The 25,967-nt window shown below is 48.3% G+C and overlaps 1 protein-coding gene across 1 annotated transcript in view; it reads left to right on the forward strand.

Moving 5' to 3' along the window:
- Window positions 1–25,967, forward strand: part of ZFR (zinc finger RNA binding protein) — a 312,134-nt gene that overhangs the window by 210,889 nt on the left and 75,278 nt on the right. The window contains 3 exon segments of the mRNA XM_029579284.1: window positions 831–1,038; window positions 16,008–16,138; window positions 16,140–16,160. Coding sequence (XP_029435144.1) covers window positions 831–1,038; window positions 16,008–16,138; window positions 16,140–16,160 — 360 coding nt within the window.

Consider the following 25,967-nt stretch of genomic DNA (forward strand, 5'->3'; position numbering starts at 1 on the left):
CAATAGTAAATTCCCCTGTGTATCAATAGACAAAAAGACTTTTTTTTTGTTTTTTGTTTAAAGTATGTATGACCATCATATAAGACTTTGAAATCTACTTATTTGTAGGAAATCAGAAACTGGTCTAACCCAGACCTTGCCTTGAAATTATAATCATTGATCATAGGAGAAATATTTTTGAGAATGTTTTCAAATTGCAAGTAAAAAACTTAACTTTTGAAGACAGTCTTTAGAGAAAAGGGTTTGGATTATCGGGACTGCATCTTGACAGCAATGTGTACGTCTACTGATGCTATGAAAATGATACAGTAGTAGAATAATGGTCAAGAGTTGAATGCATAGAACAGGGAGAAGTGATTGGCAATGGAAAGAATTAAGTTGAAGCAGTTTATTTGCATTTGATTGCTTATTGCCGAGGCTCTAAGCAATTTACATCCAAAACCTCCATACTTAAACAAGTTGAGCAGTAATGTATAGTTTAAGAATATATATAACTTTCTATAAAAACATTCAATGGCACATGTGCAAGGGTATGATCATGGATTATTTTAGATGATAACCTTCATTTTATTGACAACATTGACACCCTCAGTAACGTATCACCATGATCAGCATTGTAACAATCAAAAACTTTTCATGTAAGGCAACATCTTGTGAAATAACCTCACTGTAATCCACCTTGTAATGTAACGCCTTATAATATAATACATCTATAATTTGACCAATTTACCTCACTGTAATCCTCCTTGAAGTTAGTGACCAGCAGCAAAAGGTAGAATAGAAATATTAAATTTAAATTAAATCAAATTCTTTTGCTATCTTTTGAACAGCCTCTCCGTCGCCCCGACTCATCTGATGATCGTTATGTGATGACTAAACATGCAGCCATTTATCCAACGGAAGAAGAACTTCAGGCAGTCCAGAAGATAGTCTCCATCACTGAACGTGCTCTGAAACTTGTGTCTGACTTTATGACAGAACAAGATAAAAATAAGGGAAAGGAAGCTGATGACAAGAAGGATGTCGGCAAAGACAGGTGCAAATACAAGTTTTGTAACTTTAATATTGTGGGTTGAATGTAATTTTCTCTGTGAACAAGCGGGATAAGGTCAGCTACACAAAGGGTGATGTCACCCGATAGTGCCAAGTTAAAAAATATATATATATATATATATTCTCCATGGACAAGCAGGAACAAACAGCCACACAAGTAATTGACTGTGCTGATGTGGAAAAATGTTTTCTTAGCTCATATTGCCTGCCATATTTAGGGCTGCACAGCCTGACCTGGAATCCTTCTGTGTGAGCAGGGTGAGGAAGCCCAGGGAGGGGTGGACTCCCAGAACTTTTCCAAGTCTGGCTTCTCCCAGTCGAAGGATGGGTCAGCCATGATCTTATCTGGCAGCCCCCCAGACCTGAGCAATTCTGGGACGGCGTGTCTCTCCCCCCCCCCCCCCCCCCCTCTCCGGGAGAGAGCAGTTCAGCACACCTACCCCAGTTCCTCCTGGGCTATATTTAGATCCAGCAGCCTTCTCTTGGGTGGAATTCTTTCAGGGCCTACAAGCCTTTGTTCAGGCGCAGTCGACTACTTCCCCTGCCCGGCCAGAGTCCCAACTGGGAAGGCCTTGCCCTCCCAGCCCTATCAGCATGCCTCGCCTTATCAAGAGGGTGTCCCTTACAGGGACCTGGACACCACGGATGACGTAGGAGATGCAGATTCATTGGAGGATGGGGAAAAGCCTCCAGGCCTGGAGCCATACTGGACAATGCATCGATTTTTACCACAGATGAATTACAGACCCTGGGAGTTCTTGGCACAGACCCTATGTCTGAACCAAAGAAGAATCCCATCCTGGTGTCTCTACAGAAAGGCTCTTGCTATTTCCCGATGCTGGAAGCCATCCAGGAATTGATTGACCTGGAATGGGACGCCCTTGGAGGCCTTATACCCTCTCGACCAGGCGGCCAAAGAACGCCTGCATTTCCTGAAAGTGGATGCCCTGGTCTGTGCCGTCTCGAAGTGAACTGTCCCAGTAGGAGTAGTGGTCTTGTAGGATGCTCACGATAAGCAGTTTGAATCCATCCTTAAGCAGGCCTTCAACGTGACAGCAATGACACTGCAGATCACTTCCTGTTGTGCCCTGGTGGCTCATTCATGTCTGCCTCTCTCTCTCTCATTCTCCCTCTCAGAGAGAGAGAAAAATATAGGAGAGAAAGGCAGATAGCTCAGGGGCACATACCAGAGAGATGATTGAGTCCACCGCAGCCTTCCTAGCGGATGCAAACCTGGCAAGGTTTAAAGGGGCACTGATCGGGTTGAGCAGCCCGACTTGGGCTAGGCCCCGATCTGGTGCAAGGGTCCACACACATGGAGACCCTTGGGGAACGCCATCTTGCGAGCGGGGTCGTCTGTGCCATATTCCCTCCTCGATCAGCAGTACGTGTGGGGTAGGCTGGGCGGCCAATGCGCCTAACTTGCACGCACCCAATATTGCCGCACACATAGCTGTGTGCACAAACTGAGATGTGGGCGCACCCGGTGCGCACACAGACTGTTTTTTCAGGGCAGGCGCGCGCACAAACCCATGCAAAACAATGGCATCGCCGCCCAAGAAGACCAAGGGACACTCCCTTTGCACAGCCTGCCACATAAGAGCCGCACAGCCTGAATTGGAGTCCTGCCTATGCCAGCACTGCGAAGAAGCCCAGAGGGAACCAAAACCTGGACTCCTCTGTCCGGAGAGGAATCCGGAGCTACTGACAATTGCTCCCAGGACCTAGGTGTCTCCGGCACGACCACTCCTCAGGAGGGCACCTTTGGGACCCCTACTCCACCTCTCCCTAGGTTCAACATGGACCCAGGGACATTCTCCTGGGTGGAATTTTTCAAAGGGCTGCTAACCTTATTTCAAGCGTAACCAGCCCCAGCTGCGCACCAGGCTCAATCCCCAGCGGGAGCTCTAGATCCTCCCGGTCTGGCTCGGATGCCTCGAGACATACCTCGCCTAATCAAAAACTTCCCTAACAGAGATCCAGACACCTCAGATGATGAGTGACTCCTTGGAAGAAGGAGAAATCCCTCCAGGGATGGAACCATACCAAACCATGCTTCGCTTTTTCCCCAAGGATGAATTACCTGCCCTTGTTGACCCTAAAGACGCTGGGTATTCTGGGTATGGACCCTATGGCGGAGAAGAACCCTATCTTGGTGTCCCTTCGTAAGGCCTCAAGCTATTTTCCAATGATGGAAGCCATCCCGGAACTGATTGACCTGGAACGGAATGTCCTGGAAGCCAGCTTCAAAGGGGGGCGGGCATTGGAAGCCCTATACCCTCTGGAGCCTGTGGCCAAGGAATGCCTGTGTTTCCCGAAAGTCGACGCTATGGTTTGTGCCGTCTCAAAGCGAACAACGATCCCCGTTGAGAGAGGAGCACCACTGAAGGACATGCAGGACAGATTGGAATCCATCCTTAAGCAGGCCTTTGACACAACAGCAATGACGCTGCAGATTGCTTCCTCCTGCGCACTGGTGGCCCGTTCCTGTTTGCTCTTCGAGAGAGAGACGGACACCTCCGGAACTCATACCGGAGAGTCGATGGAACTTGCAGCATCCTTCCTCACGCAAGCTCAGATCTAGTGCACACCTCAGCCAGGGGTATTTCCTCGGTAGTAGCAGCCAGAAGACAACTTTGGCAATGAAATTGGTCTGCGGATGCGACATCGAAAGCGAAAGCGAATCTCACGAGAATGCCTTATAAAGGATCTCTCTTATTCGGAAGCGAATTGGAGAAGCTAGCCAACAAATGGGGCGAATCTCCAGTGCCTAGACTACCTGAAGATAGGAATAAAAGATCTCTGCGCCCCTCCCCCATAAAAGCCAATGGCAGAGGATCGCAGCACTTTAGACCCTACAGGAACACGCAGTTCCCGACAACTCGCCCCTCCCGAAGGTCCCAGTCCTTTCGGAGCAGACAGACCAAGAGGGGAACAGAACCAGGGGCAGGCTCCAGCCGTGCCCCACAATGAGAAGAGGCCGACCCATCCACAGGAGGAAAACATAGGGGGTCGACTAACCAAAGATGGGTCGAGATAACGTCTGACAAATGGGTCCTAAACATCATTCGAGAAGAGTACGCTCTAGAAATCTGCAGCATCCCTCGAGACAAATTCATGAGATCACCCTGCCACTCACTCCAAGAGACTGACAGTAGAAACCACACTAACAAGACTACTCAGTCTGAAGGCAATAACTCCGGTGCTTACGTTCCAGCAAAATACTGGGCACTATTCCATCTATTTTATCGTTCCCAAGAAGGAAGGGTCATTCTAGCCCACCCTGGATCTCAAGAACGGTAACAGTTATCTGCGGGTACTACACTTCCGCATAGAAACTGTGTGCTCCTTTCTAATGGCAGTACAACCAGGAGCGTTCCTAACCTCCCTGGACCTTTCCGAAGCCTATCTTCACATCCCAGTCCATCAAGATCACCAGCGCTTCCTGTGCTTTGCGATATTGGGTCACCATTCCCGGTTCCGGGTGATTCCCTTTGGCCTGGCAACTGCCCCCAGGACCTTCACCAAGAATTATGGTGGTCGTGGCGGCAGCGCTGAGAAAGGAAGGAATACTGGTACATCCTTACCTGGACGACTGGCTGATCAGGGCGAAATCTACAGATGACCAGCAGAGTCAAGAGCCTACTGCAGGAGCTCGGGTGGGTCGTGAGCAAGAGCAGTCTACAGCCCTCTCAGTCGCTAGAGTACCTGGGGGCCCCGTTAGACACCAAACAAAACAGTCTTCTCCCCCTCTCTGGGGAGAAGAAAACTGATGGCACAATTACGATTGATTACAAATGCATGTCCCAAGGTATGGGACTACCTTCAAGTACTCTGCCTCATGGCATCAATCCTGGAGGTCATTCCGTGGGCAAGGGCCCATATGTGACCACTCCAGCGCTCCCTACTGTCACGATGGAACCCACTGTCCCAGGACTACTCAATTCACCTCCAACTACCAGCAGAGGTTCAGACTCAGCTCCAATGGTGGCTACAGGAAGACCACCTAAGCAGAGGAGTAAGCCTATCCACACCAAACTGGATATTGCTCACCACGGATGTGAGCCTGCGAGGGTAGGGGGAGCCCTTTGTCAGGAACTGACTGCCCAGGGACATTGGAACAAGAAAAAGGCGCAATGGAACATAAACTGCCTGGAAGCACGAGCAGTCAGACTAGCGTGCCTGAGATTCAGCCATAGGAACCGTGGCAAATCAGTCAGGATAATGTCTGACAACGCGACAGCAGTTGCTTACATCAACTGCCAGGGAGGAACCAAGAGCCAGCAGGTGTCTCTGGAAATAGACACCCTCATGGCATGGGCGGAGATAAACCTACAAGGGATCTCGGCCTCCCATATCGCGTGAAAAGACAACATCTCAGTAGACTATCTTAGCAGAGAGAGCCTAGACCCAGAGGAATGGACACTGATGACCACAGCCTTCCAACTGATAGTAAATCGCTGAGGCCTCCCAGCCATGGATCTACTGGCCACCCATCTCAGTGCCCAAGTTCCCAGGTTCTTCAGCCACAGACGAGAGCCACAATCCCTAGGAATAGATGCCCTTGTTCAGACCTGGCCAGAGGAAGACCTTCTGTACGCCTTCCCTCCATGGCCACTATTGGGCAGAGTCATCTGCAAGATAGAGCATCACAGGGGACTAGTTCTGCTTGTTGACCCAGACTGGCCAAGACGACCATGGTATGCAGACATGCGAAGACTTCTTGTGGGGAACCCTCCACACAGGGACCTTCTCCAGCAGGACCCGATCCTCCACGAAGATCCATCTCTATTCTCTCTTACGGTCTGGCCCTTGAGAGGACTCGTCTGAAGAAGTGCGGTTACTCAAAGGCCGTGATTGACACCCTGCTCTGAGTGCACAAGTTCTCCACATCCCTGTCTTACATACGAATCTGGAGAGTGTTCGAAGCCTGGTGTGAGGACCACGGGATTCTCCCGCAGTCAGCCAAAATCGCCTTGATTTTAGAGTTCCTATAGGATGGGATGAAGAAAGGGTTGTCACTCAACTCCTTCAAGGTCCAGGTTGCCGCGCTGACCTGTTTCAGAGCCGACGTGGACGGCATCAGACTATCAACCCATCCAGACGTGCCCCGCTTCCTGAAAGGGGTTAAACAGCTCCGACCAACCCTTAAATGGCTGGTGCCCCTATGGAATCTCAATCTAGTATTAGACTTCCTAGCTGGGGCTTCCTTCAGACCAACACTCGGTCTGTCACTACACCTCTTAATATTGAAGACGGCATTCTTGGTGGCAATATGTTCAGCTCTGGATGGATCCAGTGGATGGTGCTGACGTTGTCTTTGAAAGTTTTGGATAATACAAGTCATCGGGTGGAAACCTTGTGAGGATTTTGGAGAATAATTGATAAGCTTTGTTGGACTTGCTGTGACAATGTGAAAGTATTTACCAAGTGTTTATCCTTTCAAATGTTGAACAATTATAGTGTATTATACTTATTATATATTTTGGAATAAACTGGGTTTTATTGGTATCACATGGGATTTGTGCAATTTATGTGGGTGGTTTTAAAGTGAGAGGACTGAATGGTGGGGTGTGAGGTGTGTATGTTTGTGCTAGATAGTAATTTTTTGTCTAGTTAGGATTGTTTTAATATGTTATTTGATGAATAAAACATGTAAATTATACAAATACCATTATGTTTATATTCATGAGTTCTCTTATGTTGATGTAATAATGTTCAGCTCGTCACATCTCCAAAACTATGGCACTATCCTGCTGGGAACCGTTCCATAGGTTCATGCCTGGAAACATTACAAACTGTGCACGGTCCCCTCATTCTTACTGAAAAGTGGTTTCTCAGTTTCACATGAACCAAACCATCTCCAGATGAACATAAGGACTCTGAAGACTCATGCCTTCTTCGTCATCTAAACGTCGACAGACTCCTAGTCTCGATACATGGAAACAACAGAACTTGTGCGCAAAAACTGACCACCTGTTCGTTCTTCACAAGCGGGAAGAAACAAGGGGAAGCAGCCTCGTGGGCGACCATAGCCCACTGGATCAAAGAAGTAAGCAAGGCAGCTTACATAGAGGCAGGCAAACCCTTACCCCTACAGGATAAGGCTCACTCTACAGAAACCAGGCTACTGTCGCCAGCCAAGATCTATCGGGTGGAGACGTGGTCCTCCATACCCACCTTTTCCAGGTTCTACCGCCTGGATGTTCAGGCCCAGGAGGGACACAGCCTTCACAAGGGCAGTACTAAGTGGGCGACGGGCAGCCTCCCGCCCCATCCGGGAGTAGCTTTTGTACATCCCATTGGTCCTGAGTCCATCTGGCTACACCCTAGGAAATGGAGAAATTACTTACCTGATAATTTCATTTTCCTTAGTGTAGACAGATGGACTCAGCATCCTGCCCACGACTGCCCCAGAAAAAGGGAGAACCTCAAATGGAAAACTCGAGACTAAACAAATATAGGTAAGCCACGGCCTACCCCAGTTCAAAACACCCACAGTTATATGGTGTTGGTGTTAATCGGTTGAGTGCACTGGCGGTCTCCAGTTTGGAAATCAGTTGAACCAGTCAAGTTTTAATCAAGTTTAAACAAGTTATTTAAGCAAAGATATAACCACATTGGCTTTTCAAAGATGATACTGAGGAAGTGAGGTCAGTGCAGGGGTATATGTACCCAGGATGACCGTCAGCTTTGAAATCTGACTCCGTCTCCCATCTTCTAGCAGAAGAGCACAATACCCATTGGTCCTAAGTCCATTTGTCTACACTAAGGAAAACAAAATTATCATAGGATGACATACGAGGAGAGATTGAAGAATCTAAATATGTACTCTCTGGAGGAAAGGAGGAGCAGGGGTGATAGATTCAGACTTTCAGATACTTGAAAAACTTTAATGATCCAAAGACAACGACAAACCCTTTCCGTCAGAAAAAAATCAGCAGAACCAGAGGTCACGAGCTGAGGCTCCAGGGAGGAAGACTAAGAACCAATGTCAGGAAGTATTTCTTCACGGAAAGGGTGGTGGATGCCTGGAATGCCCTTCCGGAGGAAGTGGTGAAGTCTAAAACTGTGAACGACTTCAAAGGGGCATGGGATAAAACACTGTGGATCCATCAAGTCTAGAGGCGTGAATAAAGTGGAGGCATTCAAACACTGCACGGAGCGGCAGTAGCCACAGCGGCATTCAAACACTGCACGGAGTGGCAGTAGCCACAGAGGCATTCAAACACTGCACGGAGCGGCAGTAGCCACAGAGGCATTCACGGAGCAGGATGCCAGTGGCCAGTAGTTGGTGTTCCACCTTCACGGAGTGGAAGGATGGAGGGCTGCTATTTCCAAAAAAAAATAAATAAATAAAACAAAACAAAATAAAAACGGTATGGGTAAGAGTATGGGCAAAGGGGTGGCCTGCTTGTTACAGTGGTTGCTACCCCTAATTGAGCTGGATGTCACTTGGATGCAGATACAGAGCTGCTCTCTAAATTGGGTGGAGGGGAATTAGGGCTGGAGGGTACTGGAAGCCAATAGTAACAGGTGCGGAGAGAGAAAAGGGAAAAAAATGGATAAAGTGCGTAGCTTGCTGGGCAGACTTGATGGGCCATTTGGTCGTCTTCTGCCGTCATTCTATGTTTCTATGTAGGTAAGTAATTTCCCCAATTGAAATCACCCATTATTACTGCACTGCCAAATTGGTTAGCTTCCTTGGTTTCTCTTAGCATTTCATCATCTGTCTGACCATTTTGTCCAGGTGGACGGTAGCATACTCCTATCACTATACTCTTACCCAAACGCACATGGGATTTCTACCTATATAGATTCTACTGAGCATTTAGTCTCTTGTATGATCTTTATCCTGTTGGACTCTATACCCCTCCCGGACATAAAGTGCTACACCCCCCACCAAGTTGATCCTCCCTATCATTGCGATATTTCTACCCTGATATAGCACTGCCCCATTGATTATCCTCCTTCCACCAGGGGTCTGAGATGCCAATTATGTCTCTCTCATTTACTGCTATACACTCTTAACTCTCCCATCTTACTTCTTAGGTTTCTGGCATTGGCATATAGACATTTCAAAGTGCGTCTCTTGTTTGTATTAACAACCTGCTTTTCAGTTGATAGGGCTAATTTGGAAATCTTTAGCTCCAGTTGATTTTTAAGTGTAGGCACATGGACTATATTTGCTTTTATTGGAACCTCTCTGTTGGATGCCCTAACTCTTCTGTTTATGCTGTAGTGATAATCCTACTAAGTAACTTGGCATCCACATTTTGATGGCTAAATATACTTTTTGGTATAGTCTTACAGCTTCTTCCATCTTAATTTATTTTATTTTATTTAAAAATGTTTATATACGCTTCTACAATTCAAAAAGAATTAGTCAAAACGGTTACACCAAACATACATAATAAGTAAATTAAAAGAAAAATAAAATCATACATAAAAATAACACTATACAATACTAAAAAGACCATTTCATGCCTCCAGGCTTCTGGAATGTTCAGACAAGCCCTTTTACTCCTTTGCTGTGTTTACATTCTTTCCGTCGATAGCAGCTGAATTAGCCATGCTGTATGGGAACTGTCAATCAGGGCCCAGGAGGCGGAGCTTCCTAGCAGAGTAGATACCTTTTGCTCCTCTGCGGCTGCGTGGGGGTTCCCGCCGCAGCCAGCTAACGGCTTCTCTCAGTCTGTTTTTTTCCGCGCGCGGGAGCGCACGCGGAGCCCTTCTCTCCTCAGAAGAGCGAAAAAAAAAAAATGTCAAAAAAGCCAGTCGGGGTTTAAGCCTTGCCCCCTGCGGCAAGATCATGTCCGTCACAGATGGGCATGATCGTTGTTATAGATGCCTCGGGCGCGAGCATCCGCAAGCCGACTGCGAACATTGCGAACGCATGTCCCCTAGGGCCCGGCGTCATCGGAACTACCCTGTGGTTGGAGTTAGAGGAAAAGACTTCAACTACGCAGTCGTCGCCGGCGCCTAAGTCAAAATCTTCTTCTCCGATGAAGAGAGCGTCCTCCTGGGATCCGCAGTCCCCGAAGGTGAGAGACGCGAAAAGACGGCCCAGGGAAATCGAGGACCAGGGACCTGGCCCTTCGAAACCAAGGGAGGTCGGGAAGCAGGAACCATTTAAGTTAACCGAACCCTGTTCCCAAAAACCTCGAGGAGAAAATCCGGTAAGAACCTTGTTACTATCCAAGGCCGCGGGTCCGAGGTCGTCATCGGCGCCGAAAAAGCCCCAAAAGGGGGGGGACTCCATCGGAGCACAATAAGCCGATGCCTACTACTTCCAAACCGGCGCCGAAGACACACAGGGCGCCAGGGACGTATCCGGAGCCGGACACTTGCAAGGCGCCAGATCGCCCGGAGCCGAAACAGCGCAGACTGGAACCGGAACGCTCGGCGCCGAAGCGCACTGAGCCGGCACAGTCACCGAAGCATCCGGAACGGGCGCGGGAGCGTCCGGAGCAGGGATCGGCGCCGAAGCCCCGGGAGCGAGGATCGGCGCCAAAAACCCCGGAGCGGGGTCGATTGAGAAACACCGGAGTTTGAAACCGGCGCCGAAGAGCACGGAGCCGACACCGGCGCCAAAACATAAATTTCAAGAAGACTCGGGCTCGAGTAGAGTGAAACTAACTCACTAAATCTGTGGACACTAAGAAGCGTAAACTAGACAGTTCTAGAGACAGGGGGGGGCACCGGCTGTGAGCCAGAAGGCCACTCCAGACCCTCAACCCAGTGCAACCCCGAACCCTCTTTCAGGGGTTACGAGCGGCCAACTCAGAAACACGAGACTCTCGGAAGCCGAGGAAGCACCACAGACCACCTTCGGACCAGGGGTCGAGGGACAGCATATCCTCATCTTCGAGGAAGAGGACACCATCATCGTTCAAACATCATCGCCCCCTTCAAAAAGACATCATGGTGAAGACGGGGCACGGCGACATAGGAGATCTTCCTCCTCTTCATCCTCTCATTACAGAAGTATTTCTTCTCGTTCGGCCTACTCCTCGCACAAGTGTGATTCCTATCTCATCATCTCAGTCCCCCAACACTGTGCACTCGGGACTTTCCAGAAGTCACAGTGAATCTAAATTGGAGTGACCATTCGCGATAGGTGTTAAGGATACCACGCCTCTTCCAACAAGGTCACCTACGGGGGAGCCACGACAGTCAATGCCACGACACACTTCCAAGGCATTCTGGGACCTTACACCAATCTCTAGCAGGCTTCTTCGAATCCCTGCAATCGACGTATACCCTTCCGCCGGAATCGACAATTCCAGAGGAAACCGACAATCCCCCGCCGCAAACCCCAGGGGGATATGACGACCTCAGAAGCTCACTCTCCAACTGATTGTATCACAACTGTCCAACCCAACAGGTGGACTCTATGTCACAGCATTCCTCACCGGATTCATCTACGGGTTACCCCTCGGGACCCACCGGAACAACCAGCGGAACCATACCTCCCACCAGAGGATCTGTCGTATCCTAAATTTGTGGACAAGATGGGTAATATCTTGAAGCTAGATATTCAAAAATTGCCAGAACCAAGGGCGGAAACATTTGGATTATTAAAAATCTTCGATACCCCTGGGGAGCCGTCCGCTCTACCACCACATTCAGTGTTGCATAGTGTTCTTCAGAAATCGTGGGATACTCCCTATACGTTATCAGCAGTATCGAGGAGACGGACTTAAAGTTCAAGCTACAGAAACCTTCCATGTATTCGATCTCCACAATTACCACATGAGTCTATAGTGGTAGTCAGCCCTACAAAAGTATAAGAAAACCAAAACACATACTTCGCGCTCCACCAGGCAAAGACAACAAATGTCTGGACGATTTTGCGAAAAGGATTTATCAAAACGCAATGCTTACATCTAGAATTAATCATCACCATTTCTATATGGTTCAATATTTATATGTGTCTACAAGCCACCAAGGGCATGTTTACGGCAGGAGGAAACAGCATTCCATCCCCGATTTCAGATATGGAGGAATGCACGCGTCATATGCTGGAGAGCGGTGTATGAGGGTTTTGAGAATTCCTCAAGAGCTTCGGCTATGGCGATTTCGGCCAGACGACTGGCGTGGCTCAAAGCTAGTGCCATCAGGGAAGATCTACATGAAAAATTGGCAAACTTGCCGTGCTCAGGCGCTAATCTTTTCGGGGACCGTTTACACGACAACCGTGAGCAAGCTTAAGGACCAGGCGCTGGCAGTCCAATCGCTAGCATGCTCCAACGTCTACGAAACGCTTTTTTCCATCACGTAGACAACCGTACACCAGACGACCGTACAGATCGTACCAGAACTATAGACAAACAGTCCCTTTGCTCCTTACCAGAGGCAAACTCCTCTCAATCCTCCTCAGCAACAGCAGAGGAGAGAAAGCCAAAGAACCCAACGACAACCACAGCAACAACAGCAGACCACACTCCCTGCTAGACTGCGCAGTCTTTTTGATTCCATTGCCACCGCTACCACCATCTCTACCGCAACACCCTCCGGGCAGGATAACCGCGTGTTACGATGCTTGGAAAACCATCACAACAGATCAGTGGGTTCTAGACATCATTCGAGAGGGATATCAACTACACTTCCTATCCAAACCGATAGTGCCCTCATTTTCCCCTGAAAGGGGGGAAGCCTGGTCAACCTCAACTGGCTCAAGAATTGACCACACTGATCCATCAAGGGGCAATTCACCCGATTCCCCGGGCAGAAACGGGCCGGGGGTTCTATCCCCATATTTCCTCATCCCAAAGAAATCGGGGGGCATTCGACCCATACTGGACCTCCGAGACCTCACAAACACCTAGTCCGAGAGAAGTTCAAAATGGTCTCTCTAAAATCCATCCTTCCCTTGCTGCAACGCAAGGATTGGGTGTGCTCAATAGATCTCAAGGATGCGTATACCCATATCCCAATACCACCGATCTTGTTGGCAATACCTTTGTTTCCAGTATCACAACCAGCATTACCAATAACAGGGGTCCTGCCCCTTCGGTCTGTCAGCAGCACCCAGAGTATTCACCAAATGCATGGTAGTAGTGGTGGCGCATCTTCGCTTACGGGGACTGACGATATTCCCTTACCTGGACGACTGGTTGGTAGTAGCGTCGGAATCCGGTGCGGTTGAAATCGCATCTCAACATAGCGCTAGCCTGTCTACTGCGATTGGGATTAATAGTCAATTACCCAAGTCCAAATTACAGCCCTCACAAATTCCTGCAATTCATAGGGGCACGTCTGGACACGTGTCAAACCAGAGCTTTCCTCCCGGAGGACAGAAGACTAGTAATCTGTTCACTGCTGGTAGCACTACAGGGCATGCAGTCTGCTACAGCCAGGACAGTGCTACGCCTTCTAGGACACCTAGCAGCTGCGAACTTCACAGTCCCCAATACCAGACTCCACATGAGACGACTTCAGTGGGGTCTGAAAACGTCAGTGGACACAACACACTCAACCATTACACAAAAAAGTGTGTATAACCAACCAAATGAGGCAGGACAATCACTTGGTGGCTCCAGTTCCCAACAATGAGCAAGGGAGCTCCATTCAGTCCGCTACCGCACAATGCAGTCCTTACCACAGACGCTTCGCGGAAGGGCTGGGGGTGCGCATCTGGATCATCTAGAAACGCAAGGCCTATGGTCGCACAACGAGCAGCAATTACAAATAAATCAAACTCAGAGCGATTCGAAATGTCGGAGGGTCATGATATACACGGACAACCAAGTAGCCATGTTCTATATAAACAAACAAGGCGGGTCCGGTTCATGGTCCCTCTGCAGAGAGACACTACAGATTTTCGCCCACGCCCACCGGCACTCCATTCACCTACAGGCCTCTTACTTGCCGGGAATTGCCAACACGAGAGCGGACAGACTGAGTCGGGTATTCCTCCGCACAAGTGGCGGATAAATCCCGAAGTTCTGCAGGAAGTCTTCAACAGTTGGGGTACCCCAACAATAGACCTGTTTGCCACGGAACTCAACACTCAACTGCCTCAATTCTGTTCCATCAGACCCAGTCAGCACAGGTTGTCTCAGGATGCCTTCCTGATTCCGTGGCGCCCAACTCTTCTTTATGCGTTTCCACCGATTCCATTAATCACGAAAACGCTACAAAAATGTATCTCAGACCGCAGCCAGCTCATTCTCATAGCGCCTGCGTGGCCGCGACAACCATGGTACAGTTATCTTCGACTGCTATCGATGGAAGAGCTGATCCGCTTCCAAGACCGTCCGGATCTTCTCCTTCAGGACGACGGCCTTCTCATTCACCTGCTCCTCCCTTCACTCCACCTGACTGCATGGAGATTGAACGGGCATTATTGACTGAGCAAGGAGTGTCCCAAACGGTACAGACCATTCTCCTCGAATCTAGGAAACCATCCACCAGGAAAAGTTACTCCTTCAAATGGAAACGTTATTCCACCCTGGTGTGGGGACAATAACCTTTCACCCATGGACTGTTCTCAGACAGCCTTATTAGATTATCTACACTCTCTCTACGAATCGGGGTTGGGCCACCTCCTCGATTCGAGTCCATCTTAGTGCGATTGCAGCCTATCATCGTCGTTCGATAATCACTCAGTGGCAGCACATCCGCTGCTTTCTAGATTCTTCAAAAGTCTCCTGCATTTACGCCCACCAGTGTCGAAACCACCAATTCCGTGGAACCTCAATGTGCTTTTGGAACAACTCATGCTCTATTCATTTGAGCCCATGGAATCTGCACACATAAAATACCTTACGTGGAAGACAGTGTTTCTGGTAGCGATAACCTCTGCCCGAAGAGTCAGTGAACTTCAGGCCCTGGTCCATTACGAACCGTATCTACAGTTTCACACCATGATAAAGTTGTACTACGCACTCATCCTTCCTTCCTTCCGAAGGTAGTGTCTTCCTTCCATCTCAATCAAACCATTGACTTACCAATTTTCTTTCCCAAACCTCATTCGAATGATAGAGAAACGCTTATTGCATACCCTAATTGCAAAAGGGCGTTGGCATATTATAAGAGAAGAACACATTCCCTCAATAGATCGTCTCAACTGTTTCTATCCTTCAACCCCAAACGCTCCTGGAGTACCAGTAGCGAAGCGTACCATCTCTAGCTGGATAGCACAATGCATCAGATATTGCTATTCCGCGAAGGGAACAGAGCTTTCCGCAAGGCCCTAACGCCCATCAAGTAAGAGCTATGGCTGCATCATTAGCTCACCTACAGAAACGTTCAACCAGTGGAAATTTGTAAAGCAGCGACGTGGGCTTCGCTGCATACCTTCACCTCCCACTATTGCATAGATAAACAATCGGCGGGAGATGCTACACTGGGACAATCAGTTCGGCGTACTTTTTCTGGAGAGTAGCCACGACTGACACGATTAATCAGGACGATATTCAGGGAATACGGGAGCTTTGGACTCCCATACAGCATGGCTATTCAGCCTGCTATCGACGGGAAAAAGCAAGTTTGCTTACCGTAAACGGTGTTTCCGTAGATAGCAGAATGAATTAGCCATGCTGACCCTCCCACCTCCCTGTCAGTCGTGGTTTTTTCTTCCCCGCTACGCTCAAGCTTAATTACAGACTGAGGAGAACCGTTACTGCTGCGCGGGAACCCCCACGCAGCCGCAGAGGATCAAAAATGTATCTACTCTGCTAGGAAGCTCCGCCTCCTGGGCCCTGATTGACAGTTCCCATACAGCATGGCTAATTCATTCTGCTATCTACGGAAACACCGTTTACGGTAAGCAAACTTGCTTTACTGTTGTATTTTGTCCTCCTTTCTTCTTTTTATTTACCCAAGAAACCTAAAGATGATGCAGTATTCCTAGAGAAAGAACCACTAAGCTATGAATATGCATTATATATGTTTAAAATTGAATTGTTTGCTGTTTTTTTGTAAACATACTTTTACTTTCACTTCAGAGCTTTAAAAAGGAGTCTTGCGAGTAGGAGTGCTGGCTAAAGGATTGCTTCTCCGTGGAGACCGTAATGTCATCTGGTTTTGGCTCTGCTCTGAGAAACCATCCAAGGTGTTGCTGAGTCGTATTGCAGAAAAATCTGCCCAAACAACTAGCAGTAAATGTAAAGTTTAAAATTTGGTTCTGTGTGGCTGTAGTAGGTAACTTGGTTCTGTGTTCTAGCTATGGCAAACAGTTCTTAACGGGAAGCAGGAGAGCAGGAGGAGTAATATTTGACTTCACAAATGTGTTTGATATATTGATGTTGCCATGATTTCTGAGTGGATGAGTTTTTTCATTGATATGTATGTCTTAATCTGTTGCAGTAATGCAGCTTATTTTATATTGCTCACTCCTGCCATAAAACTAGAAAATTAACTATAGTTGGCTCCAATTCAAGGAGTTGCTATGACTTGAATAGCAATGTTATATTGATCCTTGGGGGCGGACATGCATCATTTATTCCAAACATAATGCTCTGGCCTATGGACGATCTTGGCCATTTCTGTATGACACACACAGGTCAGGGTTTTGGACTTCAAGCCTACCAACTTGACTAGGATGGGGAGAATACCTTACATGCTGAAAAGGGATGATATAGGTGAGAGAAACTAAAAGGAGACATTGGAAAGGGCAGCAAGTCTTTATATTAGGAAAGTAAATAAAAGAAAGAATCATAAAAGGACAAGTGTACTTTTTAAATGAAGTGGCTGAAAAAGAATAAAAACAGTTTAAAAACACGAGAGATCTTTGAAAGGAGACAGACAGGAAACAATATCTAGAGGGGCTGAAGGAAGCAGGGAAGTAGTAAATAGCAAAGGCACAAATAGAGAAAAAAAGTAAAGCAATAATTAAAGATGGAGAACTGGTTGAGTGACAAGCAACAAAAGTTAACTGGTAAACGGAGTTTCTTCATTGACAAGAAGGCATCAATTAGTTATTACATGTGGGAGATGTCATCAGACAATGCCAACACAGATCCATCTCTCCAAAGCTTAGAAAATCTTACTGAGCATGTGCAGGAGATCCCACACATTTGCACTGCCTCATGAGCCCCTCAATCTTTCTTCATCCATGCTGCCGCATGGATGTCCAGTTCTCTGTTCATAAATTTATCTAATGCCTTGTTTTTTGTGCTTCATTGCTACATATTTTCACTGCTGCCTTGGTGCCCCTCTAACAGAACTTTAAGTTCTAGCTTAAAAAGCAAATTGAAAAATGGGAGAAGCCCAAGGCTACGAAGCCTGCAGTAAGCAGGTTTGAAACCTGCATTGTGAATGTTATATGCCCCTATAGAAGCAGTTTTCGATGTCTGGGCCTGGATCATGACTCAAACTGCTACAGCCGTGGTTGTATGTCCCCTAGAGCACAGCAGTATTGCACGGGGAAGATGGGAGGCCCTTCAAAAGGCACCAGTGGCTATGAGTTAAGTCTTGGCACAAGGCTGGGCAGCAGAGCCATAGCTGCTCTTTATTGCAGAGTGAAGCATTTTTAGGTTACTGGCACAAGGAGTCAAAATGGGATGTTTCCTGGCATGTAGCCAGATGGACTCAGGACTAATGGGTATTGTTCTCCTGCCAGCAGATGGAGACACAGTCAGATTTCAAAGCTCACGTCACCCTATACATACCACTGCAGTGACCTCCGCCCTCCAGTATTTCTCGATCGCCAGCAGATGGTGGACATACCTCTCCCTATGGGGATTTTTGGGAAGGAGAAATTCTACATTCTAAATTGAAGAAAATGTGAGCCCCACTCTCCTGCGATGATACCTGAAGGTCCCTCTCCCCAGTTGAGAATTCAGGAGGTGATTTCCAAGATCCCTCAGAGGTGTGCCTTGGTCAGGTATCCGGTTCCTGGCGTGTACTTTGCTGCTGAAGCAGCTGAAAGGCAGTGGGTGCAGGAAGCTGAGCACGGTGGGTGATGGCCAAATCCCTCTCCCCCTGCGGCCGGAGACTGTCCCTCTGTACTCAGCCGGTAAGTGCTGAGTCCAGATAAGTTTAAAAAAAAAAAAAAAGGGAAAAGATTTACTGATCCAGAGATGATTGGAGGGATTTCCAGTAGGTTTCCTCCAGTCTACATTCTTAGCGTGCCATACGGACTGTAATCTGTAAGCATTTGTATTTATTGTAAGAATTTGTATTTATTATTTAGCTATTTAAAATTGATCTGTTACCACTTGGTCCTGTTCTCCTCCTTTACCTCAAGTTCTAAGTTCCTACAAAGTTAGCCTTGTTGTTTTATACACACTTGTTTGATGTAATTTTCAATATTGGTTCTGTGTAAACCGAAGTGGTATGTACTAGTACATGAACTCCGGTATATAAAAGCCTTTAAATAAATAAATAAATACTGACATCATTCTTGCTTCCATGGGTATAAGGGGAATTGGGCCTCTGAGCAGGTTGAGCAGTCCACAGTGGGCTAGGCCCCACTTTAGGCGCACCGCGTGGTCTGCCTCATCGACGCCATCTTGCACATGTTTCTATGAGTGCAGTATAGCCCTATGTAGGACGTCCGTACGCACAGTGTGTCATCTCCGCACAAACTGTGTGTGTAATGTCAGCTCGTACTTTCATGCACAACGTTGAAAGCGCACGAGCTGTGCGCATAATGTTAGCATGTACTTAACACGCACAACATTGTAAGTGCATACAGGAAAAGCTGAGCGCACGGACCGAGTGTGCGCCTTTCTGCGCCCTGTCTAAGCGCTCAAAATTTGCGCACATATAATTTTTTAAGTGCAAGCCGATTGGAACGCAGTTTACCACACCAATGGCGCCAGCAACCAAGAAACCTAAGTGCCTTGCTTTCTGCGCTGCTTGTCGTATTAGGGCTTAACAGCCTGACCTGAATTCCAACCTGTCAGCACTGGGAGGAAGCCCAAGGAGACACCTCCCCCTCCCCCCCCCCCCCCCGTACACAGGGACTGGTCCTTCACGAGGATCCAAGTCTATTCTCTTACAGCCTGGCCCTCGAGAGGGCTCATCTGATGAAGTGAGGATATTCGGCAGTGGCAATCGTCACCTTACTCTGTGCTCGGAAGTTCTCCACGTTTCTAGCATATGTGCGGGTCTGGAGAGTATTTGAAGCCTGGTGCGAGGATCGTGGTGTCCTCCCCCTTCCTTGGGCAGTCAAAATCCCACTTATTCTGGAATTTTTTACAGGATGGCTTGCTTAAAGGTTTGGCCCTTAACTCCTCGAAGATACAGGTGGCAGCTCTCTCCTGTTTCAGAGGTGAGCAGAGCCTCCCTGTCGGCTCACCCAGATGTGGTCAGTTTTCTGAAGGGAGTGAAGCACCTTGGCCTCCCCTACGATTTCAGGTTCCCTTGTGGAATCTTAATCTAGTATTGGAATTTTTTGGCAGGTCCCCCACCTTTTGACTGCTGTGCAGTCTTTCCTTGCGTTTATTAACCTTGAAAATAGTTAATAAATGTCCTCTGCACCTCTGAATTGCAGGCGTTGTGTCCGGAATCGTTCCTCCAGATGACTCCAGGAGAGTTACAGCTTCGTACCATTCCATCCTTCTTGCTCAAGGTAGTCTCGGAGTTTTCATTGAATCAGTCTGTTTCATTGCCATCCCTAGATAAACTCAAGGACGTGGAGGAATATCGCTGCCTCTGTCATTTGGATGTCAGTAGACTTCTGGTGCAGTATTTGGAAGTTTCAGAACCAGTCCAAAAGATGGACTGCTTGTTTGTCCTTCAAGGTGGAAGGAAGCAGGGCAAACCAGCTTTGCGGGCTTCCATAGCTTGCTGGATTAAGGAGGTGGTCACAGGAGCCTATGTAGAGGCAGGAAAGCCATTACCTTCTCAGGTTTATGCTCAGGCAGTCTCATGGGCGGAAGTTAGACTGCTGTTCCCTGTCGATATCTGGTGAGCGGTGACATGATCCTTCTTGCACATCTTCTCCAGGTTCCATTGCCTGGACGAACAGGTCCGAGAAGATGTAGCCTTTGCAAGGGCAGAATTAACTGGCCCGCGGGCAGCCTCCTGCCCCGATCAGGAGCAGCTTTTGTACATCACATTGGTCCTGAGTTCATCTGGCTACACGCTAAGAAATGGTGCCAAGGATTCACACCGTGGAGTGGATATTGAATCCAGAGATTACGGTAGGCCTCCATCCAGACCCTAGATTAGGGCCACCTATATTCTTACTGAGCTTCAGTGTTTGGTCGAGTACAGTTATGGTTATCTATTTTTATTTATATTTTCAAAATCAAGTTTTTACTAGTATGTCCATAGTGGCTTTTGAAGAGAATACTGGAGGGCTGAGGTCACTGCAGGATTGATAAATGGATAATGAATAATATAGTGGGTGAAAGGATTGGCAGTATAAACAGTCAGATCGTGCTCCTATTTGGATCTACAACTTTTTTAATTTTGACACAGGACAAAGATACTGGCGTTTGAATGATTGTTTATTGGGGGGATGACTCTTTTTGTAATAGCATAGCTGACCAGTTACAGGAATATTTTCAGATAAATACTCAGGGAAATATGTCTCATGTGATGGTATAGGATTTGTTCTAAAGCTGTAATACGCAGGCTGCTGATATCCCATGCTACTTACAAAAAGAGAGAGAAAATTAGGAAGGATATTTTAAATAAAATTGCAAATTTCTTTGTCACATCAACATACTTTATTCCCGAAGGTTTTCAAACAATTAAACTTTGCTAGAGATGAACTTAATTTACGGAACTCTGAGACCATTGCTCACCATTTAGATATATTCAAGCAAGCTTTTTATGAAGGGGGAAATAAGGCGGACAGATATCTAGCTCATCGACTGGACTATTATTACTCAAAACCTTAAAGCTCAAATTTTCAAAGCCTCACGCACTTAAACAGTGGGGTTTAACATGTGGCCGGGCCTTGCGTGCACCGCCCGCATTTTAATACTGGCCTGGCCAAGCTTGTAAACACCGCTGTGCGCACAAGTGCCAGGACCTTAAAAAGGGGGGGGCGGGCTGAGAAGCATGGTCTGGAAGGGGTGGGACAGAGGCCAGGTGGGACAGTGGGCCATTAGCCGCTGTCTCAGTGAAATAGCCGCTGTCTCAGTGAAATGCCAGGATCTCCAGAAAGTCCTTCAGGGCAAGGCAAGGATGATTCTTAATGCCCAACCTGGCCACTGCAAGTGTGCTTTCCCACATTTCATCCGTCTATCAATGTAGACTCAAATACTACTGAGGGTATCTCTGCCCCTCGTCACACAGGAGAAAAGCAGGATCTGTCATCCAAATATGAACATCCCTGGCCCTATCAGCATGGATATTGAAAGCATAGTAATTACCATTTTTGTTCTTTCGAAAGGAAGTGGAGAACATCCTACAGTTTTAAGTGAAAGAGGTTCTCAACTTGGTGTGAGACCAGCTGCCTGGATCACTTCACTTTCAGGTCTTCCTTTTGTCCTCTGGCCTTGGTAGCGCCGCTCATTGCAAATAACAACCAACCCTATCTCCCTTACAACACCACAACTCAGCATAACTCCAGACTGGAAACATTTGAGCCCACTTTTTCATTGGAGATCGAAATCCTGCTCAAGCCTTCTTTTCACCCCTCTGACCTAATACCTTCAAATCTCCTCATCTCTATCCCAAAAATCATTGCCAAGTCGATTTCCGAAATCAACTGCTCGCTCTCAAGGCCTAGTACCTGACGCGCTAAAGATTGCGATTCTCAAACCACTGTTAAAAAAAAACCAAACCTGTCCCCAGCGGACCCAGCCAATTTCCACCCGATAGCCAACCTTACCACTCAGTCACAAAACTATTAGAGAAAATTGTCAACAAGCAACTATCAGAATACTTGGACATTCACAGGATTCTTGCTCCAGCACCAATTCGGTTTTCGCAAACTGCTAAACACGGAATCCCTGTTGATCTCACTGTCAGACTCTATCATCCTTAGCTTAGAAAAAGGCAACCGTACCTTCTCGCTCTTCTAGATCTTTCTGCGGCATTTGATACAGTGAAACCATTCAATCTATTAGATCGCCTCACAGACATATAGGTATCTCTGGCATGGCACACAGATGGTTCAAGTCATTCCTGAATAACAGATGCTCGAAGGTCAAAATTAACAACATAGAATCTCACTCCATCAGTTATACCTGGGGTGTCCCACAAGGTTCCTCTCTCTCTCCTACCCTCTTCAACAATTTACCTCCTTCCGCTCTGCCAACTTCTTACCAATCTTAAGCTAACCTACTACAATCTACGCTGACGACGTTCAGGTACTCATCCCCATCAAGGATTCCCTACCTAAAACCCTCATTATCTGGAACAACTGCCTCCAAGCAATCAACAACCTACTCACCAGCCTTAACCTAGTCCTGAACACTATAAGACAGAGATTCTTATCTCCCAAGATGACAACACGGTCTAAACATACCAATCACTTCCCAATTAAATTCTTTCTCCCCCGTATGTCAGAGACCTGGGCGTAATTCTGGACATCGGTTTAACCTAAAAAAAATTTGTCAACACAACAGCTAAAGACTGTTTTCTTCAAATTATAGGTTCTAAAAAAGCTAAGACCCCTCCTCCATTTTCACGACTTCCGCACGGTGCTGCAATCCATCATTTTTTCTAAACTCCACTACTGTAACTCTCTCCTCCTAGGTCTCCCAGCTAAATACAATTAGACCTCTGCAGATGGTACAGAACTCCCGCCGCGAGGATCCTGACCAACACCAACAGACGAGAGCACATCACGCCTATACTCCACAACTTACATTGGCTACCAATTAAATTTAGAATTCTCTTCAAAGTCCTCATGATGATTTTTTAAAGTGACGCACAATTTAACACCTCTTGATCTTAACTTCCCTCTCCGTTTCCATAAATCCTCCAGACCGGTCAGATCAGCCTACAAAGGATCTCTCGACGCCCCCTCAATCAAGACCGCCTTAAGGAAAACGTGCCCTATCTACTGCTGGTCCTTCTCAATGGAACTCTCTTCCCCCAGATCTCCCGGCTAGAAACATGCCCACTAACTTTAAAAAAAACAAACAAACTCAAAACATGGCTCTTCAAACAAGCCTTTTCCTAGCGTATAGCAGATGGACTCAGGACCAATGGGTATAGTGTACTCCTGTTAGCGAGTTGGAGACAGATCAGATTCAATCTGACGTCAGCCCCTAGTACATATACACCTGCAGGAAGTGCAGCTCCTCAGTATTTTCCGTCTCCATAGCAGTTAGGGACTATCTGCACGCTCTCAGAGCGTTAGACTAAAATTTAAAGAACAAAACCGAAATTTAAAGAAGAAACCTACCTGAAGACGAGCCCCGCACTCCTGCAGTGATACCCTCGGGTCCCTCCCCCAATTGAGTTTCCCGAGGTGGATTTCCGTGGTCCCTCGGAGGTGAGCCTCGGTCCGGTGGGCCGATTCGCGGCAAGGGACTTAGCACCCCGATCTCAGGCCGCGTCTGAGAGGCAGCGGGTTGCAAACCCCCTCGAGCGTGGCGGTGAAGGTATTTGCCCTCTCCCCCCGCAGCTGGAGACCACCCGGAGCAAAACCGGTGAGCTCCGAAGACAAGGTAAGATAGAAATCTTCTCTTAATCCGGTCTCCGAAGATCGAGGAGGAGCACAAATGGGCGATCGGAATCTGTGCCACCGGGTTGAATCCGCCCTAGCAGAGCTAGGCCCCGGCTGTTCCAGGGTCCTGCCCACGTGGAGACCCTCCAAGGAGGTCCGCCATATTGCCCCAGGCATGCTCGCCGTCGCCATCTTGACCTTGTTCGCCGCGCCGCCCGCCCGTCCGATCCAAGCCGGCACAAATTAAGCTAAGTGCACAAATTATTTGTGCGCTATTCTTAGGCGCACATAAAAACCTTACGCGCATAAGTTACGCTCACAGTACAAGGCGCACATCTACGGCTAGGTGAACATCTGCGCGCACATATCAGATGCAATGGAGCGCATAAGAGCTTACGCGTCCACAGAAATGGCACCTCCAGAAACAGGAATAAAAGCTCAAGGCCTCTGCCCAGCATGCCACATCAGAGCCGCACAGAGCGAGGAAGCAGACGCCCTATGCGCACACTGTGAGGAGGCCCTGGGAGATCCAGGTCAGGGCCAGTCCCACCCAGGGCCCAGTGCTAGCTGCTCAGGGGGCACCCCGGACCTAGCAGGCCCCAGTGAGTCCATCCACAGACGGGGACCCCCAGGGAACCGGCGCCCCTCACTTAGACCCGCATCGATCTCCTGGGTAGAGTTATTTAAGGGGATTCACGCCTTTGTCAAGATGCAAACTGAACACCAGGCGGACCAGCCATATGCGACACCGGAAGACCCTCATGCCCCAGGACCCTCGAGGCCTAGGCACAGGCTCCCACCACCCAGAAGCCCACCTACGGGGTCACTGATTTCTCGAAGAAGAAGTCGAGCCCCTTGAGGAGGGAGAACTTCCTTCGGGGACAGAGCACACCGAACCAGTGAGACCGCTTCTTCTCAAAGGATGAGCTTCCGGACCTTGTATCCCAATGCCTATCGGAACTCGCTATCCCGGGCCAAGGCACCCCGGGGGAACATAGAATGAATCCCCTGCTGGAAGGGCCTTCAACAGACGTCTCGCCATTTTCCTCTCTTACAGGCGGCACAACAGCTAATTGACCTGGAGTGGATTCGCCGGAGTCCTCATTCAAAGGGGGTCGAGGCCTTATTGCCATGTACCCCCTGGACCCAGCAACCAAGGAGCTTCTGGCATTGCCCTAGAGTGGACGCCATAGTTTGCGCGGGTCGCTAAGCGCACTACCATCCCAGTGGAGGGGAGAGCGGTGCTCAAAGGATGCACACGACCGGCGCCTGGAAGCCATACTAAAACAAGCATTTGAGGTGGCAGCCATGTCCTTTGCAGATTGCGGCCTGCTGCACCGTGGTGACACGTTCCTGTTTATCCCAAGCCAGGAACAACACCCCGGGAGAAGACATGGAATCAGCACTATCATTCCTCACCTGACACTGCTTCCGATCTAGTGCGCACAGCAGCCAAAGAGTGTCATCCACAGTGGCAGCCAGAAGACAACTCTGGCTTCGAAATTGGTCGGCTGACACCTCCTCCAAAACACGCCTCACGAGAATGCCCTTCAAAGGATCCCTCCTGTTCAGCAGCAAACTAGAGAAACTGGCTAACAAGTAGGGCGACTCCCCATTACCCTCACCTGCCGGAAGACAAGACGAAGAGAAATCAGTGTCCTTTTCCCAGGTCCACCAGAGGCAGAAGCTCACAGCGCTTCAACCCTTACAAGAACAAACTATCAAGCGCCCCGCCTACAGGCAGGAACCAGTCCTTCGGAACAAACACAAGAAGAGGGGAACCAGCTCGAGTCCAGGCCCCAGCTGCACCCCACAATGAGATTCAGCTGACCCATCCAAGGGAAGAAGCCATAGGGGGCAGGCTAACCCTATTCTACCGCAGATGGGTCGAGATAATTTCGGACAAGTGGGTCCTAGCCATCATCCGAGAAGGGTACTACCTGGACTTCCTTCGAACCCCTCCGGACAAGTTTGTGGAATCTCCCTGCCACGACCCCCGCAAGAGGGCGGCAGTGGAAGCTACACTGACCAGACTTCTGGCCCTCGAGGCCATTACCCCAGTACCTAACACGGGAAACAATACTGGGACATTACTCCATTTACTTTATCGTACCCAAGAAAGAGGGTACATTCAGGCCCATCCTGGACCTCAAGTCGGTCAACCGACACCTAAGGATCCCACGCTTCCGCATGGAAACCCTATGATCGGTCATACGTGCAATACAGCCAGGAGAGTTCCTCACATCCCTGGACCTGTCGGAGGCCTACTTACACATCCTAATTAATCAGGAACACCAGCGCTACCTACGCTTCAAGGTCCTGAATCGTCACTACCAGTTCCGGGCACTACCCTTCGGGTTAGCCACTGCAACCCCGGACGTTC

The sequence above is a fragment of the Rhinatrema bivittatum genome, chromosome 1 (genome assembly GCF_901001135.1).
Source record: "Rhinatrema bivittatum chromosome 1, aRhiBiv1.1, whole genome shotgun sequence".
Lineage (NCBI taxonomy): Eukaryota > Metazoa > Chordata > Amphibia > Gymnophiona > Rhinatrematidae > Rhinatrema > Rhinatrema bivittatum.